Below are 19027 nucleotides of genomic sequence, written 5' to 3' on the forward strand. Positions count from 1 at the left end.
GTAGATTCTAAATGGCAACAATGATTAATTTATAAATCTATATCTTCAGATTCATCAATTAATTTTTCGTACGGAAGGAGGGGATTACAGAGGAATACTGGGGAAGAGAGAGAGAGAGAGAGAGGGGGGGGGGGGGGGGGGGGAGCTAGAAGAAGGAAAATGCAGATATATTTGGAGTCGTTCGTTCGCCGGATTAAGTGTAGATGACTGAAGTAAATGTACAAAAAAAGAAAACCTGCAGAATATCCTAGTATAGTAGCATTCGAATAAAGAGGCTCCTAATTAGTGCTCGGTTGTCCGCCCGATGTTCTCCTTTCGTTTGGATAACAATAGGTTGCCATTTCGATCCATGCAACCCTCCTTTGTTTGCTGCTAGCTTGATGCGTACTTTAACTCAAGATAGTCAGACGACGTCTGGAAAAAAGAAAGAAGAAGAAGATAGATAGTGAATTGAGGGTGCAATGAGGCTGCATTGACAATAATAAGGACGGATAGAGAAAGATAAAAAATACTTCGGGTGTGACGAGACTTGACGTACCATTCTACTACCGCTATGTTTGGCGCATGCGATCGCGAGTACAAAGCAGCGTTAGTTATTGGTCAGTAATTGGACGTCAATCAAACATCGAGGGGGGAGTCGCAAGCTCCGCCCAGCAGCTCGAGCTTTGCGTATAGAGAAACTAGGATTATCATACCTAATGTCATTGGCGGGACTGAATTTATCTCTTATCTTTTATGTGAGACCCGTGCTCGGTTTTCCGACATTTTAGGAGCAACATTTCACCATTCTTCTCTCAGGTCAAAAACTCTGCAAATTATCAACGCTTTCTAGTCGTCCTTAAGGAGGAAAAAACCACAATCAAACAAACATAATGCACTGGAGGACTTGTAACATGACTTGCATCATCTAATTGAGATCGTAATTCAGACGATCGATTTAATCACATTTTGATATTAAAACGATGAGATGACCTTACTGGAGAAAGCATATATCTGCACGCGACTGAAGACTGAAGTGAAAATTTAGCATCGTCAGTGAAACAGAATTTATCCTAAGCTTTTTTTTTTTCTTTTTTGAAAGGACTGCATTCCCATCATCACTGAAATAGCGATTCCTCGAGCTCGATCTATCCATGACTACGGAAACGACACACCGTGCATCCGCCACAACATCGACCGTAGCCCACCCCTCTCCGCCGGACCGAAGTATGGCGCTCACCTCCCCTACCTCGTGCTTACCGCGGATCGAGCGGCGGTTGTCGTCGGATCTGGTGTCGGAAGATGCCGCCCGACCGTCTCGGCCAAGTCACTCCATCGACTCGATCTTAGGTATCAAGCAGCACTCGCGCTCAAGTGCGCCCTTTCATCCCCTGTTTCCCGGACTAAATCCCATTGTGGGCATGTTTTCCACCATTTCTCGTCCCGGCGGAGACTTGCAACACGCACTCGGCATGTCGGATCCAACGGCGCAAGGATCACCCTTTTTCAAAAAAGGTTCGTAGACATTGCAATCAAAGTTGTTAAGTTTTCTTTCGGATTGATAATGGAGACACTGAATGAATCTTCTGATTAGATCAAGTAAATAATCACCGTAGAATAAGAGGAGGGAGAGGGGGGAAAGTCTCTGAACAATTACATGAAAAGAAAGGGCCAGGGAAAATCCTGGCTTCATTATCATTATTTCCAACCATACTGAAATTCGAGAAACCTTCGTTAATGTCAGTGATACCATAAGTATGCTCGTTTACGCTGTCAAGCCATATTATGCCTTCCAAGAAGCTTCCATCCCATTTAAGATATGTTCAATTCAATTCAATTCAATTCAATTCAATTCAATTCAATTCAATTCAATTCAATTCAATTCAATTATCATTTATTTCCATCTAACAGAAGGGTGAAACAAAATGTAAAGATAATACATTACAGAAATCATGTTGTTTTTATCAATTTGTATAAAATACATAATATATATAGTGTGGATCACAAAGTACATAACAACATCTTTGTGTGCAATTAAGTAGAATAGCAAAGAACAGCAATGCATACAGTGCAAGACAGACTGAAAAGTAAGTATAAAAAAGAAAACAGTGGTCCACTAAAAAGCAGGGCTTTTAAAAAGTGGATCACTCAACACGTATATGTATCAAAGTTTATCATCCAGAATCTATTCATGTAGCACATGTTCAGCTAAAGTATAGCTGGTAAATGTAACGCAGATAGTAAGGGCATCATCATTACAATGTTATAGAGAAAATTTTGAGAGGATTCCAATGCTAGTATGTATTAACGTAAAACGACTCCCCGTGTGGAACAATTAGCATCATTCTGAACTTCGAGGACTGATATGCATTAAAGAATTCAATGACTTCATAACTCCAAAGAAATTTTAAAGTTACTTACAGCCTGAGCCGATTGTAATTAATGCTACTGTTTGACATTTTTACGCTTCCTCGAGCTGGACATAATGGCTGGTTATCGCGGACTATAACAAGTGTTCCTGCTTTTCGGAAGTGTGGTAACAGGAAGAGAGAAACAAAATATGATGTGGGCTAATACCGTCTTTGATGCTTTAAAACCTTTTTTTTTCGGATGCTTTTTCTCAGGACGTTGTACAGTTTTTTTCTGTTCGAAATTCAAGATATTTTCACATCTCCTTTTGATCTTGCGGTTCATACAGCTTGAGTGAAATCAGAGACAGATACAGACAAACAGACAGAATCTGTCTAGCTTAGCTTCTCATGCACTCCTACAGAGTCATATATTAATTATTTTGCATCATTTATATGATTATATTTATACAGTTATATCACAGCTGGAATACCAGTTTATATTCAAATAAATTTGTTGTTTATGTATATCATAACTAAACTTGTGACCCTATACTGCAATTTACGTTTTCAATATTTCATAATAGGCCTAAAGAATATCGTCTGTTGAGGAGATTTTATAATGGTCTCTCTTTGACATTGGAGTGAGAGCTACTCTTCCAGTTATATGTCTGTCTTCTGAAATTAACCCAGAATTTTGTAATGCTTTATTATTTTAGATAGAATGTGAGATATTTTGTACGAACGCATGTCCTTTTTTTCTGTCAAATTAATAGCATATCAGTATGCAGTTTATCCACTTGAATTTGACTGTGCTAAGGTAAATTTCATCGTATTTTGAAATATCCGATTTATGAGGAAAAAAAAAACTAGGTCAAAGGAAGGTCACAGGACTTTTTGATCAATTCTAAAACAAGCTGGTGTCGGTTGTACACAGAAGACTCCCCGTGTATAACAGCTACTGTCATCCAGGGAGGTGGGATTCCACCTCCCGTGTCATCCCATTTCCCTTTTCCTTTCCCCTTCCCTCGCCCTCACTCTTCCCTTCTACCCCGTCTCCCTCTTCCAACGGCATAAATTCAGGCAATTCGTTCCGGTTGCTTAACGTTGTCATAATTAATTGATGCATGCTTTTAATCGAATTAAGTGGTGTACAGGTAAAAATAATGTGTACACTTAGCGAGCGTTACCAAGCGTGTCCGGGCAGAAGCCGCTGGCGGAGCGTGCATCGCCGGTGTCTGGTTTAGCTGGTACCATTTTGAGCAGTATAATGTTTGCACGTATTTAAGGCAACCTGCAGTTATCTGTCCATTGTATTTTGTCAGCATCACAATCGTGTTTCGCGGATAAGATGAAATCATGTATAGATATTATCGTTCTACTGCTGTAAAACGCATCTTGGGATAATCACTAGGTTACATATGTGACGGCTTTTGTTATTGTTTTTGTTTATGTCACTCTAACTACGTGGCTGAGGTATAGAAAATGTTATATACAAGGACAAATATACCAAGGACATATCCACACTGAGGAGAGGTCATACGAGGGAGAGCTCCTGTATCCATTAACCATGCCATGGATAAAGCAGATATTGAAACATTATTTGGTCACACTACATCTGATGAAAAACACACTAGCTTACAATATAGACCATAAACTGCTTGGAAGTCAGTCTTGGAGTTCTCGAGATCGAAATTCAAAGCCGAGAGGATTCCAAAGATTAAGTGTTACAATGCGTAGAAAATGATACCTCCATGTAAATGAGCAGAATCAACTGTTTCCTTTTATACCGTTATAATATGTCAAGGAGGTGCTGTGAGCGAAAGATGAAATCATCCACATCAATGTGATGGCAGATAGTATAGAGATGATCATGACTCGATACGAGAATAAATGTAAAACTATACTTTACTTATGTTGTCATTTAAGGAGAAACAACTCTGCGCAACTTCGAACACTCGAAAACTCACAAATTGGTAGCAATGACAAAATGTCCCCCCCCCCAAAAAAAAAGAGAAAATAATTACTCTACAAGCCACATCTGCTTGTAGAATAGTTGATAATGTTAGGTTGAATAACTAGATTTGAATCTTGGCATGAAGGCGATTATGTAATTGTATAGCTAGTCGTTTAGTGATTACACTGTATATTTCATTGGTGTAATTCACGCACCAACAGATTCAGATCACAATCTGTGAATGTGTCTGCCATTTTGGAATTTGACAGGGAGGAATGGGAATGCTGCATTAATGTGCACCACAGTCAACATCATTATCACCATCATCATCACCAACAACAACAACAACAACACCACACCTCTGCATGCGAGTAACAGTATATAATTATAAGACGCCTTCAAGAACCAAATGGAAAGAATATACCTTGAAACGTTTCCTGCACAAAAAGAATAATCCACCGCCGGAGAACTTTAACTAGTATCGTTTTTATTTTCATTTCAAGGAAAAAGAGTGGTCGTTCTCAGAAAACCGATAAGAAATTATTGATCAATGTAATTAATGTAAGTAGTTTATGCTCAAACTGTAAATTTGGGGTTAAAGATTTTACACCTAAATATACTCTGATTTGCAGAAGCAAAGCCGTAACAGCCATTGCTAGCTATGTGACCTTGTCTTAAGTCTGTTCTTTTCTTTACAGTAAAGGTTCAACGAATTGCTCTTAAAGTTTGAAGAGCCTCCAGGACACTCAGGATTTATTAGATATGTTTGATCGTTTTGCTTTGTAATGAATAAAAATAATTAGAAGGTCTTGTTTCTTATCAAATTACGTAAGCGGCATATATTTGTTTGACAAGCGATCAGTAAAGGTTTGTTTGTGCAACAGGAATTTGTATTATACGTCGCTGCTGCAAAGCAAGACAATTATGTTTGATATCTTTGACGTTTCAAGTTAAATTCACCACCATGTTTAGGAAGATTTCATGAATAGGGAGAAAACAGACAAAAAGAGTGGTATATGCAGGTTACATCAAATGGGAGAAAATATGAGAGCTATGGGTGAAAGTATGAAAAATTGCCAACGTAAACCAATCATAATCACGACCTGATAAAAGTGCTAGAAAAGATAGATTACTTCTAAAATCAGTCGACCAACAACTCCAAGTAGCTCCGCTAATTATTCACGCTTGAAGAGCGTGTGCAAAATAGTTGAACTAAATGTCGAGTTATACTCATGTTTTCAGGAAACAGCTAAATTGACCAACACTTTTTTTAAGGTTGACGTGTGCATGTAGCAATGGGGCGTTTATGAGTTGATGATATTATTCTCACAGCTTATCTATTCTGAAGGAGTTGCTGAGACATATACTGACATAAAAACTAAATTCCATGTCGTGATTTTATAGGTCCGAATTTGATCAAACTTTAGTTCAACGTGAACATGGTGTGGGCTTGCGCTTTAACATCAAAATCGTGATGATTAGATTAGTGGGTACTTATAGCCCTGCTACGTATTTTTGTTTGTTTGTTGTTGCTGTTGTTGTTGTTGGTTTGTTTTTGTTTTTGTTTGTTTGTTTGTTTTGATTTCTCATTTCCTTGTTGATGTAATCGTAATTGGGCCTCGGCAAGTATAAATAAAGATGGTCCCTTTATAGTTTTTTATTATTTCGTGATAAAAATAATATTTCTTTTTGATATTTTTGTTCATAGTTCATATCATTTCGCTCATTGCCTAAGGTTTACAGAGTGAAAAAATTAAATAAGTGTTATAGTGACATTTCTACCACAATGGGTTTGAACGCGAATCTTAAGATCAACTCTAACGTAGACGCAATGATGCGTGCAATCTCTATATTAAATCATACTTTTTAAAGACATGTTTTCACACATGACTGAGATTTTCCTCTTTCTCTGTAGAACGATGCATATGATCAATCTATCCTTTGCGCGTCTCGTGCAGGGCATCGTTTCATGAAAGTTGTCAGCCCAAAAAAGTTGTCAGATTCTGACAATCACCATGGTAACAGTCAGAACCAAAGATTTTACTGAAATTGTCAGAGACTGACAACTTTCATGAAACGGTGTCTAGTGCATAAAAATGTTTCTCCCGAAAGATTGTAAACATTTAATTAAGCATAAATCAATTGCCCATACAGATGATTTCGCTGTGTTTTTTTTTTAATCACAGGTTCCGATCCAAATTGTTCATTTGGGTAAATCTACCTTAACAGACTTACATTTCTCTGTAGTTCTAGTAAAAGTAGATGTTATATAATATCGGGGTCGCTGACGTTTTCATAACCATCACTTGTAGAGAACCCATGCAATCATTTCTATTAAAAAAAAAACACTTGTACACTCCTCGATGATGAAATGGCGGGGGTGCTTTGAATTACGCGTCATTCGTCAGAATAATGACAATTATTGTTACCTCCTACCATTATTTTTTTTTTTCTGAATATGGTTCTACACAAGCATTCTTGCTCAATGATTTGGAGCTAGTAAAAATTCTTCTTCCCATTAAAAAGAAAATGGCCGAGACAGCAGCATTTTCATCGTCGAGTAATATGATTAATTTGAAGGGCAGTGATTGTTTTAACCATCTCCTTTACAACTAAGAATAACAAGGTATGACATTTCAATCATTATTATTTTGTTTTCAATTGGCGTGTTTTCATTATACATGAAATCGTGGCAAATTGATCAAGCTGAGAGGGGAAATATGACGATAAAATCTCCCTACATAATATTACCGGATATCAAATACATTTTCTGTACTCATGTAATTCTCTTCCTCCTTTGTATCAAACCAATTCTATTTCATAACCTGTCAATCTAAAATGTCATATCGCTGAAACGTGAGCGGTTCCTCATTTCACGTAAAGCCAAAGCATAGTTGTCAGAGGGGCTCAAAATTCATCTTCCATCATTTGAAATTTGTTTACAATACATCGAAAAATTCTACCCCAGCTTCCCTGATTCTGCCAACAAACTTCATACCGGGCTGACGCGCTTTGCCAGAATGATGAATTATTGTTTTAGAGTATCTTGAGATCTAATGAGTAGAATGATTTCGATCCCAGTACACGACTTTTATACAGCATTGAGGATAGGTATAGAACCAAGGGGGTAGGAGTCTATCCCTTATCACGATACGTACCTCCCTGCATATATTATAGAACATTACATGACGATCGATCGTACCCAGGCAATCGTATTTTCCAACAAGCTGCGCGCGATTCCCTCTTGCGCGGCAGATTGGGGAGTGGTTGGCTGATTTGTCGATTATCGATAATTGATTATACAAAATGACATATAGCAGCCAAGATCGGTTATGCTCTTAGACTGTCGTACTTGCGGCGAATCCTTTTTTTTTTTTGGCTAATATTCATAATTACGCAACAGAAATCGTTTTATCACAGCGAGATTTCACACATTTCTAATGCATACGTGTACGCCTTAGGGCAAAAATCAACAGTTCTGCCGGGATATGAGAATTATGTTTTCCCTTGAATCCACGGAAACATAAGATAGTTGAAAACACAAAACTAATCTTGATCACTCACTGTGAGACGGAAGAGCTACCAGGCAATTTTCAAAATGATGATTTCTGTTCATCCTGCACCGAAATTATGGAATAATCTCCCTCTGTTACTTTAAGTTAAGGCAAGCATCTACAGTTAATGAGTTTAAGACCAGGTTAAAAACTCATCTTTGGAACAATGCATTCTATGTTAGAATTAAGTATGTCGTGATTATTACTGTGTAATGCGCAGTAGAGTATATTATCATAGTAGCTGCGCAATTTAAATGTCCTTTATTATCATCATTATCCTGAACAACCATTACAATTGAATACTAAAAGGTCCTTCATGGTAATTTGTGCATGACATCCGCGTTACCTTGGTCTAATTTCCCACAAAAGAGTTGCTTCATTACGACCGTGTCAGATTCTGTCCTGGGTAAATGTCTTGGCAATAATGGTATACCCATACACCACGTTCACCTAAACTTCTTCTGACAACAGGCATGTGTCTATCATCCATTGCTCCATTTTGTTGATTGTCTTCTCACATCAGGGTTAGGTTCTTTAACTCAGTCCTCTCTCTTCTTGTCTTTCTGCTTTCATTTACTGTCATTATGTTGTCGTATTGGAACTTTGGCCAATTTTCAGCAAGGATAACTCACAATTAATACTCTGGTAGAATCCAGATATTGCTTAGACACACAATTTTCTTATCTCATGTATTTTGTCTCTGTGACGATGTTGATTACATTGAATAAAATCTGATAACATGAAATGTAATACCATGATAATGGTAACAAAAAATACTTATTTGACATCAAGCTCTTTATCCACAAGATGCAAAGTTTAAAGTGCTTTTCAACATATTATGAAATATGTCATCCAGAAAAAATGCATATATCTTAAATACATGACATATACATATAATATATATATATAATATATATATACACATTCCACTTCATTTTCTTGTTCATCTCAGGGCTATATGTTTATCCAAACCTCAAGGACAACGTATTTTGTACAGCAATCAACCACGCTGAAAATATTTTTCAATAGATTTTACCGATAGCAGCTTGGCGAACTTATTACGAATTTGAATTTGAAGTAGGTGCAAAATGTTGATAAAGCTGCATGTTATGACCGGCAATACTTTGGTTAATGTCAATTTTTCTATGCTTCAAAGTGATATATTTCTTCAAACTGCCTCCCAGTAAATTAAAATCTAAATGAAGCCCCCCAAAAAGTGTCACATAAATTTGATTGGTTTAAAAATTTCCATCAGAAAAAAAAAGTTGATGCAATGTTAGTGAGAAAATCTCTCAGTAATTCATTCCTTTCAGATATGCTTGCTCTCGAAGAGCAAAAAAATTCAAAATGGACTAAATAATAATGATGTCGTCTTTAGCTCTTCATTATGCACTCAAGGTAGAATCGGAGGCGTGAAGTACTGATTGGGATCATTATCCATGCTTCAAAAGGTATGATGACCTTCAATCTAATAGTCCGCGAAAGGACAGTCGAACTTCTTCCTTCCATAGTCTTCAAAGGTAGACACAAATGAAGTTAAGATAACTGATCACATCTTTTGTTTACGAGTACACAACGGTCACATCTTATACACTGTCGTTTTATGCCAAAAATATTTCGTCATTGCCGGTTGATTTTGTGTGTATGTGTGTGTGTGTGTGCGTGTGTGTGTGTGTGTGTCATGCGTGTGTAAGAGAGAGAGTGTGTGTCTGTGTAATTCTAATTCTTTCGAACTGCTCTTACCAATCTCATTGCGCGCAGATTGTGCTTGCTTAATTCAGATTAGGTATATTTAGTAATAATGTAGTCTTGAATTTATAATTGCTTTGTTCCTCGCACGGCCGCGTGATATATCTAGCTTCATTACACAAGGCCACCTTGATGGCAAGCTATTATCTATCGGTACTATCAGGTAATTTCCTGCCATTGGGCAAAACTAGGGTATTCATAACAAGCGTATAAACTATCATGCATACAGCTCATCAATTCCACTAATGTGAATTAATGAATAAGGAATGTCTAATACGTCGATGCTTCAACTGTGTGACAGGTATATTGTATATTATTTAATCACACACATAATATAATGTCTACAGGGAAAAAAGGGTCTACTGAGACGGCTCAAGGTAAATGCGGCTTTGTAGATACTAGTAGATGGCATTTTAGACAGAGGCCTCGAAACTTTAATATTTTCATGGGGGGGGGGGTGCGGCGGGGGTCAATGATCAATCGACCCCCCCCCCCCCTTTCGACGGAGGGAATCTGCTGACGGAGCCCTATGGAAGTAATGGGTTTTTACTATTTTTTAGCATCTTTACGACTTTTTGTTCGACTTTGTTTGAAGAGCTAAAAGTGTGTGTGTGTGTGGGGGGGGGGGGGGCTGCTGTAACCCCCTCCCCCTTCGCTTACATTGTGACGGAGACGTTATCAAGGTTTCTATACACTGTTATACATGCACACGTACACAACTTTGTCCAAAAACCTGTTTATGACGTCATCTACCATGATTTTACAAACATTTTACAATGCTTTGAACTTTGAACCAAATAATTCTCATATTTGTAATTCTTTGCTTGATGTCCGTACCAAACGTCCCAACTTCCTGTTTGTCTTTGATTGGTTAGTCTCCATTCAAGGTTATTGTGTTCTTTGTTGTTGTTGTTGATCTTTTTGTTGTTGTTGTTGTTCTTCTTCTTTTTGTTTTTGTTTTTCTCACGTCTTCAGGTGCACGTTGTTGGTATCTTTTCAACCTTCCAGCAGCACCAAAATTATTGTTGGCTGGGCACGTTAGATTGGTTGTCGTCTTGATGTGCGTTTCCTTTTACTACACGATGTCGTTTGGCGGAGTTTTATATGGTCGCTCCGCTCATACAAGTTTGATTGAATTCACGCAAATACACATGGAAGGATACTTCTGAATTAAAGTTCTACTCATCAGCATTTTGACAAACAGCAGAATTTCTAACACACGAGCGAAATCAATCGCATTTGCGATTTTCCGATCGGGTTCGAAGTTTGAATCGAAATGTTCCCATCAAACTTTATCCATCCACCATTTTCCTCGAAAAATTATTTATGTCAGTTCATCATGCTCCGGCAGGTCCGGAGTTTGCGAAGCAGTCCGTAATTGGGCCTGAAAGCGTGCACGCCACGAAATTAATCCAATTAATTGACGAGCAGAAAGGTACCGATAGCACGGCAGTGAGGTCCGGCATGAAAATATGATGAATTGTGATGACGATGATATGGAATGAACGGAAAATCGAACTTACACATGCGAGCTATTAGGCAATTCCTCGTACGCTACGCTAATGATTATGAGCAGTGTCCCTTCGCTCCAAACTCCCAGATGCCAGAGATGACGCAATTAAGATGATAAACTACCTTTTTGATCTACATTTTGCCTTGTTTATCTCAAAGAGTGCAGAGCTCTTGTAAAGTTCACGGAGGTTGTTATTGTCCTGACCGTACTGGCACATTATCATCTTCTAGCTAAATAGAAGAGATTCTGAAGATATAAACGAAATAATCCTTCCTGCTGTATCGTGTCAATCAAGAGTTCATTGTCATTACCTCAGTCTAGAGCATTAAAGGCATTATTTACATTTGCAGATGAAACAGAAACCAGGCTTAGGTGCCTGAAAATAGTTCTAAAATGTGAGTTATAGGGATAGAAACAACCACCATAAAAATGTGAGTCTGTGTTTGAATTTGTATAATCAATGTTAAGCATTGCTAAATATACACAATGGGAACAATAGTTATAATATAAAAGGTTATTTCTAGACTAAACCGTCCACAGTTATGGTTTAGTAAGAAAAATAGTGATATCTCCTTGTATATTGTTAGGCTTTATTAGAAAATGTTTATATGATAAGACGTTTTGTGATACAACCGACCTACACATATGCATCAAAAGTGATATCTCGAACATATTTTAAGTCGCTGCTCCCAATGGTAAACATGACCTTTAAGGATCTCTCTTTTTCTCTTTATGTCTGCCAGTATATCCATCTATCTGTGTATTACATAAAACTGATTAATTTCATATAAATTACAACATTGATGTATATGTGAAGTGGTATATAATCATAAGGCAGTTATAAAATTGAAAACAAAGTTAAATATTACCATTACCTTTTCTTCCACATGCTCTTATTCCTCTCATACTAGTAGCTATTTTCATAAACGCGTATTGAAGGGAAAAGAGAGGGAGAAAAAAAGGTTGCAACAGAAATCATTTCTGCTTCTCGCTTGAATGGAATCGCACAGCGGCTTGACGCTTATCAAATAAAACAGACATAATATCTTTTGCATGAAATGAGTGGTGACTAAGAGAGAGAGAGAGAGAGAGGGGGGGTGGAGGGAGAGACTATATTGATAATTGTTTCCTAAGTCAAAATCATCCAGTCAGCAAGTCAGTGACTGGGTATAAAGGGAATATATATATATATGAATTATATTTAATCACAAATACATACAAACGTTTTACACTCATTCAGATTTGCGAGAACAATCACGCCTGAGGATCATTAATGGCACCCGTTGCAGACAAATCTGTAACATCATCTCTCCATGCACTTTGAATTACAGTAATCACCGTCCTTGTTATCAACTCTGGTACACCGCGTCGGGCAAAACATAGTATTATAGGGAAACTCCAAAGTCACTGACACTTTATACCTGAAATGAAATACTACATGTCATAAGCATTGTATAGTCTGTGGTTCAGGTGATACCGATCAAGCGATCAAACAAGAACAAATCTTCGGATGAGCATCACCCGCGATTCATTGGTTTATTTTGGGTGAATTGCAGAGACTTTCCTGCCTAATAACTATTCTATTTGAGAGGAAGGGTTGCGTTATTAAAACATACACTGTATACAGATACAGATAGTTTAGTGAGCTACTCTCCCAACGAATGACGTAAAAGAGTACATTGAAAAGGGTGCCATCTGCAAATAAGATGTTTTTCCATCAGAACACCGTCAAACGGGATAACATCCACATCGACTAATTTTCGATGTAAGTTATGTTATGAATTGCAAACTAGGGAAAGAGTGTGGAGGCGTTGTTTATTAATACACGAACTTCATAATTTCTATATGACCTACCTAACTGATGACATTTATAGGAAGCCTCGCATCCTTTTCTTAGTTCTGAGTCCTACTCTTCTTCGTCTTGTCTTCCGCCATTATAGAATCCGGCCATTACTCGCCCACTGTATTTTCTGCCATCATTATGCAATTACTGTTTGCCCCCGAAGGGTGGGCGTCTTCTCATTATTTTGAATCGCTTGGGGGAGCTCGTCTTAGCTGTATCCCTCTCCTTTTCCTTTATCTTCTTCCTTTTTTTCTCCTTTTTTATTCTTCTCCTGTTGGAGTAGAGGGAGCCCCGCTCTAACGAGTCTCCCAGCGCCGATTTCTTCCCTGAATGGGACAAATTGAGCGAGTCATACCTCGGCCATTTCGCCCGTCGCGGGTGCGTGGTTTCACTTCCAGCGCTCGTTCTAGATTAATGACACCAACGTTTTGATGTCCGAAAGCGGGAGAAAAGTAGGGGAGAGTGAGAGTAAGAGAAAAAAAAAAGGAAGATATAAAATAATTTGACTCGTTATCAAGATGAACGTGAATTTCACATTAGTGTTTCACCCCCCCCCCCTTCCATCTCTCTCCCTCTTCTTGGGCTTCTTTGCACCCTTAGGTCGTCTCAAAGGTGATTTGGCGATCCCGCCAAATTACGCTGTGGCGTATTTAGCGCAAAAGCTCTATAAATCACAATCTGGCCGCGGGGTATGATTCTATTAGGAGCTGGTGTTTGAATAAACATATCAAACTATTGCCACATTGCGCCATTATTGTTTGATTGCTGTAATGTGTATTTCCCCGCGCGTTTTATTCCCCAGGTCAATTATCACATTCTTTGGGGAATTTGTCAATTTTATCTACCATTTATCGCCAGCACAGTTGATGACCTTGCATCGCTTATTCTGTCGAAGCGTGACGCAGTGGCCTATTAGCATTCACAAATTTATCTTGCAATTGCAAACGGGAATCGTTAATCTTCGCTTAAACGGGAAAAAACTGACAAGAAGAAGAGTCTGAAAAAGCTCCGATTAAAGCAAAACATGAATATGAAAGAGATAGACTTTCAGGAAGTGTTTGCTGCAATAATAAAGTGATGGAAGTTTTCATCTTACCATGCAGCCTTTTACATGGAGTGGCGCCATCCTTCAATATCATCAATCTTTACGCAAGACCAGCAACACTATATACACTTGTACGATCATCATCATCATCATCAACATTACTATGTCCCTAATATGTGTTTATGAATATATATATATATATATATATATATATATATATATATATATATATATATATATATATATAGTGGGTAGCATATACTAGTATAGTGAAAGAAATTAGACTCGAGAGCAATGTCCGCCTCAAGTCTAATTTCATTCTCTATGTGCATATATATGTATATATATATATACACGCACACACACACACACACACATATATATATATATACATAATCAAATACACATATATATACATGTATGTATATATATATATATATATATTTATATATAATAGGAGAGAGTGTATGTTCGTTTTTGTGCGCCTATGATAGTAATAATCACATGCCAATTACATTTTGTAACGATTATTAATATTATACTTAGTTTCATTCAGACACACACATTATCACACACACGCATGCATTTATATTTGTTGTTGTTGGGTGTTTTTTTTTCATTAGACGTGAGAGTTTGTGATGGTGCGCATGTGTGAGTGATGACTGTATATTTTACCAGTACTACAATTTGTATCCAACAACGCACAACGCTACATGTCTTGCATGATGTCGAAAGACAAACCGAGTTTGGATGGAACCATTAATCAACGTTGATTTTCTTCTCCCGGTATTTTTCATTTACTGTTTAGATGACACCCATCAGAAGGAGTCTAGCGGTGGAATGACGATTGGGCATGAGCGAGACTATGGTCATGACCACGCGTGCAGCAATGACGGAAACGATGACGAGGACGAGGAAAACGACGACGGAAGAAAACATTCGGCAACATCTCCACATGCCAGTGATCGCCATGCGATCTGCACCGACGCCAAGTCGCTGGCGATCCGGACCCCGGTGTCACCGGGCTTCGGCGAATCGCTGACGCCGCCCGAAAGCGACAACGCGCTCAGCTGCAACACATCCAGCGACCAAAGCGACTCGGGTGCGACCAGCCCGCTTCACATGAAGGCCGGCCACAAACGAGCTCACTCTTCACCCCATGGGCAGCTGGCGAGGTCGTCGTTCTGCGACGAGGGGGTAACCGAAATCGACGGTGATGAGAGCGAGGAGAAAAAGAAGAAACATCGACGGAATCGAACGACGTTCACTACCTATCAGCTCCATGAGCTGGAGAGGGCGTTTGAGAAATCCCACTACCCAGACGTTTACAGCCGTGAGGAATTGGCTCTGAAAGTCAATCTACCTGAGGTTAGAGTTCAGGTGAGTGACGTCACTAGCTGCTTGATTAACTAAGTCTTGATCTATCACCTTTAAGGAATCGAACACCAGTGATTTCATAGTAGCAGAAATAATGATGATGATGATGAATTACTGATGTTCAATATGTCATTTCATTTCATCATTTACAATACAAAATACATTTGTGTTTTTGAAAATGGCTTTTATGACAGGTATGTAAAAAAATATTTTGATGTTCATTTCCTATTTAGTCCCTTTAAATGTGACCTCACTCGCTGCATTTTTTTTTTGTTTTTTGAACAGAAATACATCAAAACATTTTTTAGAACTCAAATCTGAAATTACGTTTTCACTTCCTCTAAGGCAAATAAAAAAAAAAACCCCAACATAGACAGTTGGAATAGATCAAACATAAGAGTTGATTTTGTCTATTGATGTGCATCATTCATTGAGAAAAACTATGATTATTGGTAAAACCACACTCCGTAACCAAACAGTGATCATTGTCATGATGTTCACAGTACATAATACATCTTGTACATGATTTTATGTATAGGAAGGATGATGCTGATGCTGGTAATAAAGATAAAGATAAAGATAAAGATAAAGGGGAGACCGAAATGCCGGTAGGCAACTTGGAAGATTCAAGAGATGAAATCTTTCGAATTTGATGCATAAGTTCATACCAAAGTAAACGTCCTGCATGCACAAAGCCCCCCCCCCCCCTCTAAAGTTTTGATCTTCAAGCAAACCAATCGGAGAGATCGAAGACGTCTTTCAAGCGCGCAACGCAATACAATCTGACAATATACAATGGGGGGGGGGGAACAAGAGTGGAGTTGCCAAAGTATATAATACTTTCATCGACTCAGAAAGAACAAACTCACAGAATGTATTTCTTTGTTGGTATCACGGCAGTCCCTTTATAGGTCATCGAAGAACAAAACTCAGTTCATCGCATTGAGGAATTCTGTTCATAACTGTTTAACATGACTGTATTTCGTTCAGGCAGCTGCATAACGGTATTACACATCCACGAAATAATCATATATCCCTCTTTGAAATTAATTGCTGACTTCCCTTTATCCGGATGAAGCCAAGTGTATATTGAATAAAAGTAAAAAGATGTTAATAATGATGAAATAAACCGAAACAGGCCGTCATTATAGATGGTTCTCGGATTCTGCCGGAAATCACATCATGCCATGCGTAGTTGCCTTGGCAACGCTGCGGCAAAGGTCATCGTTGTGTAAATAGAATCGGTCGTATATTATTTTATTCTATAGAATTCCACGTAAAGATAAGCTCTTTTGAGATGAAATTAGCTCGAATTTATGTCTTTGATGTTATCACTAAATGGGTTTAACGAATGGGCATCCCAGCAGTGTCATTAGCGGAGATATTCTTACGCAATAATGAGCTAATAAGCACAGTGGTTAAGCAGTTTAGTTATTGTTGGGATCTTTTTTTTTTTGTTAAAAACAAAAGAAATTCACTACGGCTCTCTATGGTTCTGTTTTTTTCCTTCCCAACCAGTCGGTTAATTATCTCAGATTCTTCCCCGACCATACAACGGTGCCATAATGCTGTAATCAACCCAACTGTCATTGTGAAAAACCCTCATTAAAAAGTCTGAATGGATTGAAAGCAGCGTCGAGAGGGCAGTGCTGAAATTAGACATCGCATTGAAGTGTTGTTGTATATCAGTCAATTAAAAGATATACGCGTCCCCTTATTTCCTCCCCCTCCCCCGAATAAACCAAAAGGTTTAATGATATGATATGAAACACTATACATACACATGTACGAAAATATACAAGCACACAAAACACACACACACACGCGCACACACACACATACACACACTCACACTCACACACACAGTTTTGTATGAGAGGAAAGGAAAATAACTAGACTAATTTGGGAGTTATTCAAGAGTCAAAAGTTGATTTGATTTTCTCGTTGATACACATCACTATAGATAAGAGATTTTACCCAAGGCTATATAATTTATGCTTCATTTATTGGAAATCTAAGGCCCTAACCTCTTCTCCCTCCATTTTTCTCTCTCTCTCTTTATATATATATATATATATATATATATATATATATATATATATATGTATATATATATTCATTTATATGTGTACGATAAATATGTCTATATCTCTCTTTCATCTTATTACTTTAATGATGTGTTTTTGCGTGTGTGAGTGAGCGTGTTCAGAGGTGTATAAGTTTTTTTTTTTAATTTCTTTCCATTTGACTATATATGGCTCTCTTGTTGACATGTCAATGTTGATGAAAAAGAAAAACACACGCCAAGAGAAGGAATTAAAGGTAGACCTTGTTTCGACCTTGAATGTTCGACGATGATTACATTTGACGTTGGTTGCATGAAAGTGTAGCAAATACAAATACGGGTGCTGGAAGCACTAACTTACCAGAAAATTGAGATTTGTCGCAGTGTGCCATCTGCGCTACAGATCATTAAAATGCTTGGTAAGGCTTCGAAGTGGTCCGCTCCGCGAGAGAAATCATAAGATCCAAGGGTTCTCTCCCCCGGAGATGTAGCCCAGAGAGCAGCTGGCACTCCGCTGAGAGAGAAGGAGAACCGCTAGGCATTTCGCAGCGGGTAATTAATAGTCATCGTCTAACATGACAAAACAAACGCGCTAATGACTTAAGAAAAACAGAAGGAGAGAGGATAAAAAATGTCCATAATTGGCATAAAAGAGAGAGGACACTCGGTCCCTACATGGCGGCAGTGGTTTCCTTGGGGGCCTAATCACCACACACCTCCTACTCTTTTGACAAATCCTCGCCCTCTTATGCAAGCAGTAATGCGAAGATTTTGGCGTCTTATTCTCCACAGAATCAGGCAACGTGCCTATGATTTGTTTTATTAATCGCATTATCGGGATCGAGACAGCGTGTTCCCGTCTTTTCTATTCTTATCTCTCTTGTCACTGGGTGACTTGGTCTTCTCGCCTTTCCAGGAGATGAAATATTCATCTAACATCAGTGAAATGGATCTGTCAGAAAGAAAACGACACATTCGTTTATCAGTTGTAAATAAGGAATTTCTAACTTGATCAATTATTTGTCATTTTGGCAGAAGCACACCACGACGCAGTAGATTCCTCGGCTCTAACTTGTGCATCTTTTACACGGTAACAGGCAGCATCACATTAACCTTATATGATTGAATTTTACGACTCGATATTTCATTTGAATTCCCGTCAGTCCATTGGTGAAGGAAATAGAAAACAATTCAAGGTATAAAGACTGTCCTCTACCAGTTCCATTTCCTTGTCTACTCGAATATATTTCTCCTTCGCTCTCTCTATAAAAATATCCATAGATATTCTGCTTGTTCTGCAGCTTCAGCTTGAGTTACAAAGTTACTTTGACAAGTACCAATTACATAACTTCATAATTATTATGATTATAATTTCAAATCTGCAGTTGTATGAAAATCGTTCACATTTGGATGGATTAGTGAAAGTGGGTGGAGGTTGCTGCTTATTTATGCCTCTACTACTTGCACCAAAAAGCAAAACAAACAAACAAACAAACAAACAAACAAACAAACAAACATCGATTGAAGCTCGCGTTCGATATTCGGATTGTATGACTTAAAATCCAGCTCAAACTATCGAATTAACAATCATATGGAA

General features: G+C 38.1%; 1 protein-coding gene across 1 annotated transcript in view; it reads left to right on the forward strand.

The window, feature by feature from the left end:
* The first annotated feature begins 1208 nt into the window (after positions 1–1208).
* Positions 1209–19027, forward strand: part of LOC139731824 (uncharacterized) — a 30434-nt gene continuing 12615 nt past the window's right edge. Inside the window, exons 1-2 of the mRNA XM_071642699.1 lie at positions 1209–1494; positions 14797–15368. Of these exons, the coding sequence (XP_071498800.1) occupies positions 1209–1494; positions 14797–15368 (858 nt within the window). The remainder of the gene's footprint in view (positions 1495–14796; positions 15369–19027) is intronic.

Source organism: Diadema antillarum, unplaced genomic scaffold, assembly GCF_040938485.1.
Source record: "Diadema antillarum isolate AM-2024a unplaced genomic scaffold, OU_Dant_1.0 seq00000386_RagTag, whole genome shotgun sequence".
In the NCBI taxonomy this organism is placed as follows: domain Eukaryota; kingdom Metazoa; phylum Echinodermata; class Echinoidea; order Diadematoida; family Diadematidae; genus Diadema; species Diadema antillarum.